This window comes from Neophocaena asiaeorientalis, unplaced genomic scaffold, assembly GCF_003031525.2.
Source record: "Neophocaena asiaeorientalis asiaeorientalis breed wild unplaced genomic scaffold, Neophocaena_asiaeorientalis_V1.1 scaffold192, whole genome shotgun sequence".
Classification (NCBI taxonomy): Eukaryota; Metazoa; Chordata; class Mammalia; order Artiodactyla; family Phocoenidae; genus Neophocaena; species Neophocaena asiaeorientalis.
The window spans coordinates 3,829,887-3,842,021 of record NW_020185326.1 but is presented as its reverse complement, the minus strand read 5'-3'; the positions used below and the strand labels follow the sequence as shown (position 1 = coordinate 3,842,021).

Here is a 12,135-nt window from a genome sequence, read left to right as displayed (position 1 = left end):
AGGATTAGGAAATGATCTCTTTGCAGACTTTGCTTTTTGCTAAGCTTATACCTCTGAATCAAACAGAAGACCAATTTCTACCATTTGCTGAGCACTTGCACTTTTCCTCCATCATTTCATTTGGTCCCCATGTGTGAGATGGGTGGGATGTCCCCTCGTCGGCAGTAAGTTATCTGCCCAAAAGCTGCCTGCTTTGTAATTGGCAAAGGCTGGATCTGAATCCAACACCAACACCAACACCAAGAGTTCTCCTCTGCAGGCTGCCTTTTTTGCCCACTGTCCAGCTGGCCAACCAGTGGTCTGTGCCTGGCAGGGCTGAGGCAGCTTAGGGGTCGTGGGAGGGATACCAGTTCTGGGTCATCTGTCATTCCAAGTCACCCCTAAGGCAGAATCATACCTCCCTTCTGTCTATCCTTGCTTCACTGCTCCATCTACTGCTTTCTGGCTGTGTCTCCTCGTCCTGGAACTTTCTCCTTGACCACCCATTTCCCTGTCTATAAGATAAGGAGATTGGATAGATTGGTGATTTTTTTTTTTTCCCAAACCAGAATCCTCCTGGAACTAAGAATTCCCAGAATGGCCACATGGAAGCCTGGGCTTTACTGGCCATGGCAGCACTGGGCTGGTTTAAGCAGGCTTCTGGGTGGGAACCTCTCAGCCCCTGTCCTTGGGTACCCTGGACCCCCAGCTGTCCCTTGAATGCTCAGGACACCACTTAGAAACAAGCCGCTGGATGAGAGGCCCTGGCCATTCACTCCCTGTGGAACCACACATTCTACAAACCTGGAGTATCCCACCAGAGAGGGACTTCTCCTCCTGTTCTCAGTAGGAGAGAGAGAGGAGCTAGAGGAAAAGCTTTCACTGGATTAAATGGAGAAGAAAGTGAAGCTATCAGCAGGGTACTCATTCTTTTGTTTTGTTTTTATCTTTAAACTGTGAAGGGGAGGAAAGAAATCTCAGTGGGTTGCTTGCTTTTCTTTCTATTTCTTTTCTTTTCACTTTTTCTTCTTTCTATAGAGATGGGCTATATTTGAGTGAGGAGAAACATGAAGAAAAGGTTTTATACTTTCTAAAAGGGGATGTAGGGTGTTAACGTCTTTAAAAATATGTAAATGTCTTTATTTTTCACATCATGTACTTGGGGTAAAATTCAAGAAGTAGAAAAGAGTATCCAGTGAAAAGAAAGTCTCCTGTCGTCTCCCAGCCACCAGCACTGTTCCTTGGAGACAATCTCTGGTCCCAGTTTCTGGTGTATCTTTCTAGATGTATTTAATATATATATTAAAATATATTTTATATATTTATGTATTAATATATGTATTTCCAACTGATAGCAATTCTATTCTGCACCTTGTTTTTCTTATGTGTTTGTTTCTAGTTAATACATCTTGTTTCATATTAAAACCTAAGGAACCATACCTTTTTAAAGGCTGCATTGTATTTCATTGTATGGGTATATCAAAAGTTACTTTTTTTTTTTTTTTTAGAAATTTATGTATTTATTTATTTGTGGCTGTGTTGGGTCTTTGTTGCTGCACGTGGGCTTTCTCTAGTTGCGGGGAGCGGGGGCTACTCTTCGTTGCGGTGCGCGGACTTATCATTGTGGTGGCTTTTCTCATTGCGGAGCACGGGCTCTAGGTGCACAAGCTTCAGTAGTTGTGGCTCACGGGCTTCAGTAGTTGTGGCTCACAGGCTCTAAAGTGCAGGCTCAGTAGTTGTGGTGCACGGACTTAGTTGCTCCATGGCATGTGGGATCTTTCCAGACCAGGGCTCGAACCCGTGTCCCCTGCATTGGCAGGTGGATCCTTAACCAATGTGCCACCAGGGAAGTCCCAAAAGTTATTATTTATTTAACCATTCCCCAAGAATTCCAAGACAGAATGGTTTAGATACATTTAGATACATTTTAAACAATACTGCAATGGATATTCTTGTAAGTGCTTTATATGTCACATTTGTAACTGTATCTGTTCTAAAAATTCATAGATGTATAACTGCTGGGTCAAAGAGTACATATGCACTTTTACTTTTGATAAATATCGTCAAAGTGCCCCTCCCACAGTTGTTGTGCCAGTTTACAGTCCCACCAGCGGTGCATGCGATGGCCTGTTTCCTCAAACCCTTGCTAAACAGATTATCCAACATTCTGATCTTTGCCAATCTGATAGGGAAAATGGTATCTTCATAATCTTAATTGTATCTCTCTTGTTCTGAATGAGGTTGAGTATTGTTTCGTATGTTTAAGAGCCATTTTTTTTTCTTTTACTGTGGAAAGAATTTCCTGTTCTTTGCCCATTTTTCTGTTGGATTTTTGGCCTCCTGCTTATTCATTTGTTTTGTGTATTAGTATAATTCATCTGTTGTCTGTGATATATGTAGCAAATATTTTTGTCCAGGTTGGGATTTTATTTGACACTGTGGGGATTTATTTTTGCTATGCAGAACTTTAAAAATTTATGTTGTTAAATTTAATGAAATTTATAGATCTTGTTATTTTTGCCTTCTGGGGTTTGTCATACTTTAGTTTCTGTTTTATTGCAAGTTGCAAACTGGACAGAAAAAGCATTGGATTGAGAATCAGATCTGCTTTTAGCCGCCAAATCCCTTCCCTCCTTTAACCTCAATTTTGCCTTCTTTCTGTAAACTGAAGGGGTTGGACTTCATTCATTTATTTGTTCATCTTTTCATGCATTCATTCATCAGCACTGAGCTGGATACTGGGAACACAGAGATAAATGGTGTGGTCCACGTTCTTGTGGCACAATGGGGAGAGAGACAAGTGACCCAACAGGGACCTGCAGTGTGCTGGGAGTGGAAGTGGAAGACCTCAGTATATATTGAGGGGGCATCTGATGCGGGCCTGGAAGGAGATGTAGGTCAGGAGGTGAAACAAGAGATTTCATGGGAGGGAGTCTTGGAGAATGAGGAGTTAGTTATTCTGGTAAAAATAACTGGTGGGGCGAGGTGGGGTGGTGGCAGAGGGAAGAGCATTTGACAAGGAGGGGAGGGGACCTGTGATGGCCTGGGGCTCTGGAGGGAGGGCGTCCGGAGTGCTGGGGAGTCAGAGTGCGGCTGGGTCTAGACCACAAAGGCCTCTCCAGCCAGGCACCCAGGCTGCCGCGGACCTTGTGGGCACAGATGGCCAGAGAAGCCTTCTCAACATGATCAGATTTGCCCTTTGTTGAGGATGGGACAATCGTTTTCATTTGAGTGTTGTGAAATATTTTCCATGGCATTTTTATAAAGAATACTACAAGGAATACTTTTGAATATCACCTAGTTTAAGAAATAAAGGGCTTCCCTGGTGGCACAGTGGTTGAGAGTCCACCTGCTGATGCAGGGGACACGGTTTGTGCCCCGGTCCGGGAGGATCCCCCATACCGTGGAGCGGCTGGGCCTGTGAGCCATGGCCGCTGAGCCTGTGCATCTGGAGCCTGTGCTCCGCAATGGGTAAAAAAAAAAAAAAAAAAAAAAAAAAAAAAAGAAATAAACATCATCACTGTAGTTGAAAAGGCCCATGGACCACTCCCCAAATCTCATCTCTCTACCTCCTCTAAATGTTGGCAAGAACATGCTTCTGGTGGACATGTAAAATGGCACAGTTGCATCTTAATGATAATTAAGATAATAATTGCATCCAAAAAGAATTGATAATTATGGTATATAATGTAGGTGTTAGCTAATGCTAGGGAAGTAATCATACTGCAATACATAATATAAGTATCATATCAACACTTTGTTCACCTTAAACTTACACAATATTACATGTCCGTTATATCTCAATTTTTTAAAAATGGCACAGCTGCTTAAGAGAACAATTTAGGCACACTCAGTGAAGTTGCAGATGCATATATACCCATATCATCCAATAATTCTACCCTAAGTGGTGGAATTACCTGCACAGGTAAGCACAAGGAGATGTGTATAAGAAAGTCCATAGCAGTAGTGGTTGTAATAGTGATGGTAACCTCACTTTGCATCAGCAGAAATGTGAACTAATCCATAGTGGCTTATGTATACCTAGAGTACTGCTGTGAAAATATGAGACCTGGAACCACACGTCTCAACAGGGATAAATCTCAAAAATACAGCGTTGAGTGGAAAATAAAGAAGTTCCAGAATACATGCAGCATGCCAACATTTATATGAGGTTAGTAGACAGGCACAGCAGTGCTGCATTCTGTTAGAGACATAGAGTCATGTAGTAAACACACAAAGGCATGCATGGGGATAATAAACACCAGACCCCCAGAGTGGCTGCCTCTGGGGCATAGGCAGGGAGAATAGGATCAGAGAGTCCATGAGAGCTTCAGCTTAGTTGATATTTTCTTTCTTAAGTGGAGTGGTGGGCCCGTGCCTGTTCCTCATGTTATTCTTGTTCTAAAAATGTTCATAATATATTTTATTTAGCCCAGAATTTCCCCAAATTATCATCTCAACATGAAATCAATCTAAACATATTAAACAAAATGAATATCTTATGTTCCTTTTTTCAAGCATTCCTTTTTCAAAATCTAGTTTGCATCTGTTGTCCCGCCTGCAGAGCTCCTGCCCACCTCTGTCTGGGACCTGCCTTCCTATCTCATCACCGCAGGTGCACAGGGGTGCACGTCACTGCAAGCCAGCCTGTAGCCTTCTCCCAGGAGACGGTGGTTGGGTGGACCAAGGCTCATGAACCTGGGGTCCTTTCCAGGCCACCACAATGGAGGCCTATTATTTCTCCCCCCAAGGGGTAGTGGTTAAGAGCACACCTCATTAGTGGGATGCTCTCCTGAGAGGCTTACCTTGGGCAAATTTCTTACCTTCTCTAAGTTTTCTCTGGGGTAGAATGGGGATAATAGTACCTACCCTCATGGAGTTGTTGTGAGGAGTAAATGAACTAGCTAATGTATGTGAAGAGATTAGAGCCTGGTAAGAGTGACGGCCCGGGGAATGTGGGTGATGCTGACCATGATGACGACAGTGACAAAGGGCGATGACGATGATACGTATTTCAGTTGTCCTAAGGTCTGAGAACACTTGGTTTTGTCCCTGCTTTTTTCCCCACACCCTGAGGCACTTAAACAGTAGACCTCATTCAAAATAAAACAAAACAAAATAAACCTATCCACTTTTTAAAAAATTAATTAATTTATTTATTTGGCTGCGTCAGGTCTTCGTTGCTGTGCATGGGCTTTTCTCTAGTTGTGGCGAGTGTCGTTGTGGCGTGTGGGCTTCTCATTGCGGTGGCTTCTCTTGTCGCGGAGCACGGGCTCTAGGCAAGCGGGCTCAGTAGTTGTGGCTCGCGGGGTTAGTTGCTTCACGGCATGTGGGATCTTCCTGAACCAGGGCTCGAACCTGTGTCCCCTGCATTGGTAGGTGAATTCTTAACCACTGTGCCACCAGGGAAGTCCCAAACCTATCCTCTTTTAAAGAAAGAAATGGGGAAAAAATCCTTAAGTTGATGGGGGAACACTGTAGGGATATTCTAGGAATATTTTTAAATGTTTTCCAAACTGCTAATCATGACTTGTTCATGGGTAATGATATCAATTCAGTAGGTTGTTTCCAGCATGTTTTTAATAAAACAAAAGAGAAAAAGAATTGTTAAACAGAAAGGAAAATATCATAGTGCCTGGTAAGTATTAAAAGTAAATAATGTTTTATGAAACATCTGTTTCACTGTTACAGATATATATTTGTCTAAACGTGCATATTGGGTGGCCATGTAAATGCATTTCTTATTGTCGGTCGTTGTCAAAAAAGTTTGAAAAACAATAAGACACAACAGTGGGGTTCCTGAAGGATCCCATTTCATTCCTGAATTTATTTCTTCCTCATTTCCAAGCGTAGTCGAATATATATGTGAAGCATGGCCTCCTCTCTCCCTCCCTGCAGAATTGGCTTCCCAGGGCCACCTGGACCTCACGGAGCTCATCGGCGTCCCGCTGCCCTCGTCCGTGTCCTTTGTCACTGGCTATGGTGGCTTCCCAGCCTACAGTTTCGGGCCTGGTGCCAACGTCGGCCGCCCGGCCAGGACCCTCATCCCACCCACCTTCTTCAGGGACTTTGCCATCAGCGTGATGGTGAAGCCCAGCAGTGCCCGAGGCGGCGTGCTCTTTGCTATCACAGATGCCTTCCAGAAGGTCATCTACCTGGGCCTGCGGCTCTCAGGAGTGGAGGACGGCAGCCAGCGGGTCATCCTCTACTATACGGAGCCCGGCTCCAAGGTGTCCCACGAGGCTGCCGCCTTCCCGGTGCCCGTGATGACCCATAGGTGGAACCGCTTTGCCATGGTTGTCCAGGGCGAGGAAGTGACCCTCCTTGTGGGCTGCGAGGAACACAGCCACGTCCCCTTCCCGAGGTCCTCCCGGGTCTTGGCCTTCGAGCCCAGCGCGGGAATCTTCGTCGGCAACGCAGGAGCCACGGGACTGGAGAGATTCACTGTGAGTCCGAGCCCTGCAGATCAGGGGGGCCTCTGGACACCATGCGACAAACACAAGCAGCTATTCTTGTTATTATCTTATTCTTATGTCCTCAAAGAGGCATGTATGCTGGTGGGAGAAAGCTAGGCCCAGAACACAAAACCTAGATTCCAGCGCTGAGTTTGCAGTGTAGCTTGCTGATTTTAGACAGTATCTGGATTCTCTGATCTGCTCTGTGTTTTCTTATCTATAAGTAGGGATAAGAAAGCCTAGGCCACAGGGTTGTGGAGTCACGTGAGCTAGCCTGTGTGAAAGCACTTTGTGTGCTTTAAGGCATTAGAGAAAGGGTAAGGTTTGTTAGATCCTTCAGTGATTTTATCTTTGGAAAAGGGTGGCAGTTGCATGTAATTTCTACAGAGGTGGAATAGCTGGGATGCCGGAGTGTGAGGTAGTTTCTCTCTCTCCTTTTGGGTAATGTGACTTGAAAAAAATACTGGAAAACTGATTTTGCTGTCAAAATGTTTTTTGTTTTTTTTTTTTTTTTTTGCGGTACGCGGGCCTCTCACTGTTGTGGCCTCTCCCGTTGCGGAACACAGGCTCTGGACGCGCAGGCTCAGCGGCCATGGCTCACGGGCCCAGCCGCTCTGCGGCATGTGGGATCTTCCCGGACTGGGGCATGAACCCGCGTCCCCTGCATCAACAGGCGGACTCTCCACCACCGCCACCAGGGAGACCCAAAATGTTTTTTATGAATAAGCCATTCTAAAGCAGATCCCTAAATTACTGTAGTTATCCATTTAGTCAGCACTATTCTTACTGATACCTTCCCAACTGATTCAGGACAGGCCTGTGGCCTGAGGTTTGGGTTTATCTGTAGGACAGTGGAAGATGGATTTAAAGAAGTTAAAATCGGATGAATAATTTTGAAACGCTCGCTTGGGGATAGTCATGGAGAACGGGCTGTCAGGTGTGGAGAGGGGAGGTGGAGTGGAAGCAGGGAGGTTGGTGGACACCTACTCTGGGGACAGGTCCTTCCAGCTGGGAAGCATTGAGCCACGGGGGAGAGACACTTTCTGGTGGGGGAGGCGTGCATTTTAGGGCTCGTTGTTGACAAGCTGGGGACCTGGGGACCAGTTAGGAGGCTGCTGTTAGTCTGCGCTTTGAACGCCATGCTCTCCAAGGACCTCTCTAGTTAGTGGGCCTTATATTACATTGGCCCAAGGAGCGTCCCCCTGAATGAGAACAGGCCTGGAGGTGGCTTGGTTTCCTTGTCACGGCTATGGGCAGCACTCCTCACACCTGTCCTTTCACGGCTTCTCTGTTACAAAAAAGTCATGTTTTCCACGGCTGCTTGTGCTGTAGACGTGGCCTCTGACCCCTCTGCTTTTCCCTAGGGGTCTATACAGCAGCTCACCATCCACCATGACCCCAGGACTCCCGAGGAGCTGTGTGAAGCTGAAGAATCCTCGGTGAGCCCCTACCTCCCCCCGGCAGCCAGAGAAGCTGGCGCCCAGGCAATTTTTCATTCCCAACGTCATGGAGTCTCTGAAATCTCTCATCTTGGCAAACACTGCATCAAGTCCTATTTTGGGCTTTTTGGCTTTATTATTATTTTAAAGAACTTCAGCCATGTCTTTGGTGTGTGTAGGGGAGGAGTTGTGTTTCTTCTAAGGTGTTAGGTTCTTCCGTGGCTGTGCCAGTCAATGGCGTGGTTTCCAGACTTCCTGCCAAGAAAGGGTGTCAGGATTCTAAAATCAAAGTAAAAACTCAAAGACATTCTGGGTGTAAATTCTTATAAAAGCAAAACTAAATTTAGCTTTTATGCTTGGCAAATGAATCAGTTCCTCAGCTGGGGGGCAGTGGTGGTGGGCAGGGGACAAAAGATGGGTCCTTTCCCCCCTCCTTCCCTCCCTCCCTCCCGTCAGAATTGACTGAGCACCTGCAAGGTGACAGACCTGGGGAGATGCTGGAGATAAAGGGATGAACTGGGAACTGTCTCTATCCTCCAGATGCTCACACACACCCAAACTGCAGTGACAGAGCTGAGTGTGAGTGGCCCTCAGACCCAAATTCTAGAGGTCAGGTCGGGACAGGAAGGTGGGGGAGGAGCAGTGGGAAGCCGGTCAGGCAGGAGCTGATGCCTGACCGGTGACAGGCAAGCGTCATCCAGATGAAGAAGAAGAGGTGCTCCCGGCAGAAGCCATGGCAGTAATGCGGGAAAGGCGGAGACGGGCAGAGCGTGGCGTGTTCCTAGACCTTCTGCCCCTCTTTGGGTGGTGTCAGCCCCAAAGCTAAAATAAGCTGACTTTATTCATTTAGTGAAAACTGCTGCCAGTGTCGTTGGAAAGCCCCTCCAAGGTGGAACTTGGATCTGTGAGAATGTTTGCTCTCCTTGAGGCTGTGATCCCAGCCTGGCGTTCCCGTGACGCTGAAAGAAGGGAAGCTTTGTGTGTATTTATTCCTTCATCTCCGTGTTGCTGTTGAACAAGCAGAAACCACCCAAGGGTCCACAAATAAGTTACAAAATCATGGCATACGGGTGTCTTGGCTGCCATTAGGGGGCTAACCGTGAAGACTAGGTCGCAAAGGGAGGATGTATTTCAAATGTAACGACTCCCAGTGAGGAATTCTGGCAACAGTCGTACAAAGAGGGAGTGCCTTTTGATCGAGATAGAAAGGCACCTGGGCAAAATGCAGGTAGATATGTTAGAGAGACTACACTGACTGTAGTTTTTTGTTTGAGCAATAAAACGTGGAAGGAAACAGAAAGAATAGCCAAGACGTATGCTGTCTTCTCCATCCCGCTCCCTCTGTCTCCATCCATCTCCATCTCTCTCTTTCTCTTTCACACACGCACCGTTCCTCCACAGGAGTTCATTTCTGTGACTCCGCAGTTGTAAACTGCCCCCCTCTGCCCAGCATGATTTGTCTCCACACAGGCGTCAGGAGAGACCAGCGGGCTTCAGGAGACAGACAGAGTAGCTGAGGTCTTGGAAGCCGTCACCTACACTCAAGCCCCGGTGAGTACTGGATGCTGTGCCATGTCCTCTTAGTCGCCTTTTAGGGGGCTAGGTGATATCAGAGAGTACCCAGAGTCCCGGTCTGACGTCTCTGTTTTCAGAACTGTGATTTCATTAGACAGTTCACCTGGGGAGGTCAGGAAAACCCTGGCCAATGGGCATTTTGCAAAATCCCAACTGCAGGGGAACACTGTTACCTGGGTGCCACCCTGTGCTGTGGCCATGAGAGGGCTGTCCAAAGGTGAACTTTGTGCTCTATCACCTCCCAGCTGTGTGAGCTTAGGTGACTTACTCAGCCTCTCTGAGCCTCAGCCCCTCTCCCATAAAACAATAATCAGCGTGCTATCTCATGAGGTCCTTGTGAGGTTAGATGAGGCCATGCAGGGGCAGGTCTCAGCCCAGTGCCTGGCACAAGGGAGGTGGCCCTGAACGGTGGCTGTTGTCACATTTGCTCAGGGCTCTGGCTGTGAGAAGGAAGTTGGGGCCCCCACTCCTATGAGATGCAGAGTCCTCCCAGGAGCTCGTTTCTGGCCCCATGGGAAAGGCAGCCATCCTCCCAGTGGTGTGGGCCTCCTCCCTCCTGGGAATGTGCCCCGTGGCCAAGACAAGGAAGTGGTTTTGAAAGCACTGAATCAGACTGTGGAGACACCAAGGAGCCTGTTGTAATGAAAACAGCCGGCACTGTCTGAGTCACTGAGCACAGAAGCCCCAGCCATCTCCTCGACTGGTCTGGCTCAGTCTACAGACTCATCTCTGATAGAAGGAAGCAGGGAGCTAGAAATAAGGTGGGGGCTCTAAATTATAGACCTCCAGTGACAGAGGGGTGGGTGGTGCAGAACAGGACCAGAGTCTGTTAGTGTGGGAGGGACTTAAAGGTCACCCCTTTCTGTTCAGATGTGTATAGAAAACTGCCCTATGTACAAATGAGCGAACTGAGGCCCAGAGAGGGAAGGAGACTGTCCCTAGGGTGTGTGGCTGAGCTGAGGCTAGAGCACAGGTCCCCTCATGCCCCATCAAGGGTTCAGGCCGTGGCCCTGTGCTGCTGGCCTGGGCGGTGTTGCAGGGGTGCATCCTCAGGTCCACAGCCGATTTGGGGGTAGCTGAGATGGTGAAGGTCAAGGGTCCAAGGTGCCCGCCTAGGTGGTGACTGGCGGGTAGCTTCTCTGGGCAGTGTTGCAATCCTGTGTGCCCATCAGCCCTTGGCCACCCCACTGGCATGTCCAGGGCATAGGGCAGCAGGGCACAGAGCCGTGGTCCCCTGGGCTTTCTAGCCTGATGCTGCCCCCCGTCCCCAGGGTACCAGTTCACAGCTAGGAGTGAGGCTGACTTGAGCAGAGAGGCTAATAACCCGAGGTGGCCCTGAGGGACGGAGAGGAAAGGGGAGTGGGGCTTAGGAGCATGAGATGTCATGGAGGCGGGTGCTGGTCAGGGAGGGCTGTAACCTTCTTTGCAGGGTGGTGTTTTCCATTCATTCCCCAGAGGAGGCACTGAGGTAAACGCAAGTGAAGTGCTTTGCCCCGGGGCTGCCCAGCCTGGAGGTGGCAGAGCCAGGTCTCCAGCATGGACCCAGGCTGCTATCAGTCATGTCACCCCCGGCTAGGGACTTCTCCCTTTCACCCTCTCCTGGAAGGCTCCCCTCCCTGGCCACCCGCCTTGCCCTGCCCCCTCCAGGGCGGGGGAATTACTCTCCTCAGCTCAGACATTCCCCTCCCCTCTCTGTCTGGCTTCTCTCTTGGAATGAATCTCACTTCCCTGTCCTCAGCCTTTCCAGCCCTGCCGCCCTCCAGGACACAAGCCATGACTAGCGAACTGAATCATAGACTGCCTGAGCACTCAGGGCCTTAAAAAGCCAGGCCCTCCTGGCCTCCTTCCCCATTTAGGGTAGGAGTCCCTGCTCCCCAATTCTTCCCCCTGCTAAGTCAGCATCTGCTGACACACCTTTCCATTTCTGGAAAGTTCTATCTTTGCCGAGTTAGAATTAATACCTTAGGGTTCTCAGCCCTGGCTGTGCATCAAAGTCCTGAGCGTGTGTGTGTGTGTGTGTGTGTGTGTGTGTTTATTTATGTGTCCATATGTGTCTGTGTGTATATGTCTGTGTGTGTGCTTGTATGTGTTGTGCGTATGTGTGCGTGTAGGGGTGTGTGTGCTGGGGGAGGGTCTTAAAAAAAGCCTCTTGCCTGGGCTGCATACCTGGACATTCAGATTCAGTAGGTCTGGAGTAAGATCTGATGGTCCGTACTTACACAAAACTCTGCAGGTGATTCTGCGCCACAGCCAGGACCTCTCTTCCACCCACACCCAAATGCTCACAGATTCCCAACACACCACACCCTTTCACTCCTCATCTGTGCCTTGGCTCCTGCAGGTTCTGTTTGCCCGGAGGGCCCTTGCCCACCCCTGTCTCTGCCTGGCCAATTCCCACTCCTTCAGGATCCAGTCCATAGCCCATCATTGGAGGCCACAGCCACGCTGCCCTCCTCACGCGTGACTCTCACTCCGGCAATCCCAAGTGTTAGTTGGGTCTGGGTCTGCATCTCCCCTGTAGTCCAGCAGTTTAAGGACAGATGTCCTTCTTATTTACTCACTTCTATATCCTGGGGATCAGCAAAGACATGGCACACAGTAGGGCCTCAGGAAATATGTGTTGAACGTGGGCCAGCAAATTACCACTTTTTTTTTTTTTTTTTTTTTTTTTTTTGGTACCGGGCCCT

The 12,135-nt window shown here is 48.3% G+C and overlaps 1 protein-coding gene across 1 annotated transcript in view; it reads left to right on the top strand.

The window, feature by feature from the left end:
* COL15A1 (collagen type XV alpha 1 chain) overlaps positions 1-12,135 on the top strand; it is a 153,518-nt gene that overhangs the window by 81,148 nt on the left and 60,235 nt on the right. Inside the window, exons 3-5 of the mRNA XM_024734426.1 lie at positions 5,878-6,425; positions 7,799-7,873; positions 9,344-9,424. Of these exons, the coding sequence (XP_024590194.1) occupies positions 5,878-6,425; positions 7,799-7,873; positions 9,344-9,424 (704 nt within the window). The remainder of the gene's footprint in view (positions 1-5,877; positions 6,426-7,798; positions 7,874-9,343; positions 9,425-12,135) is intronic.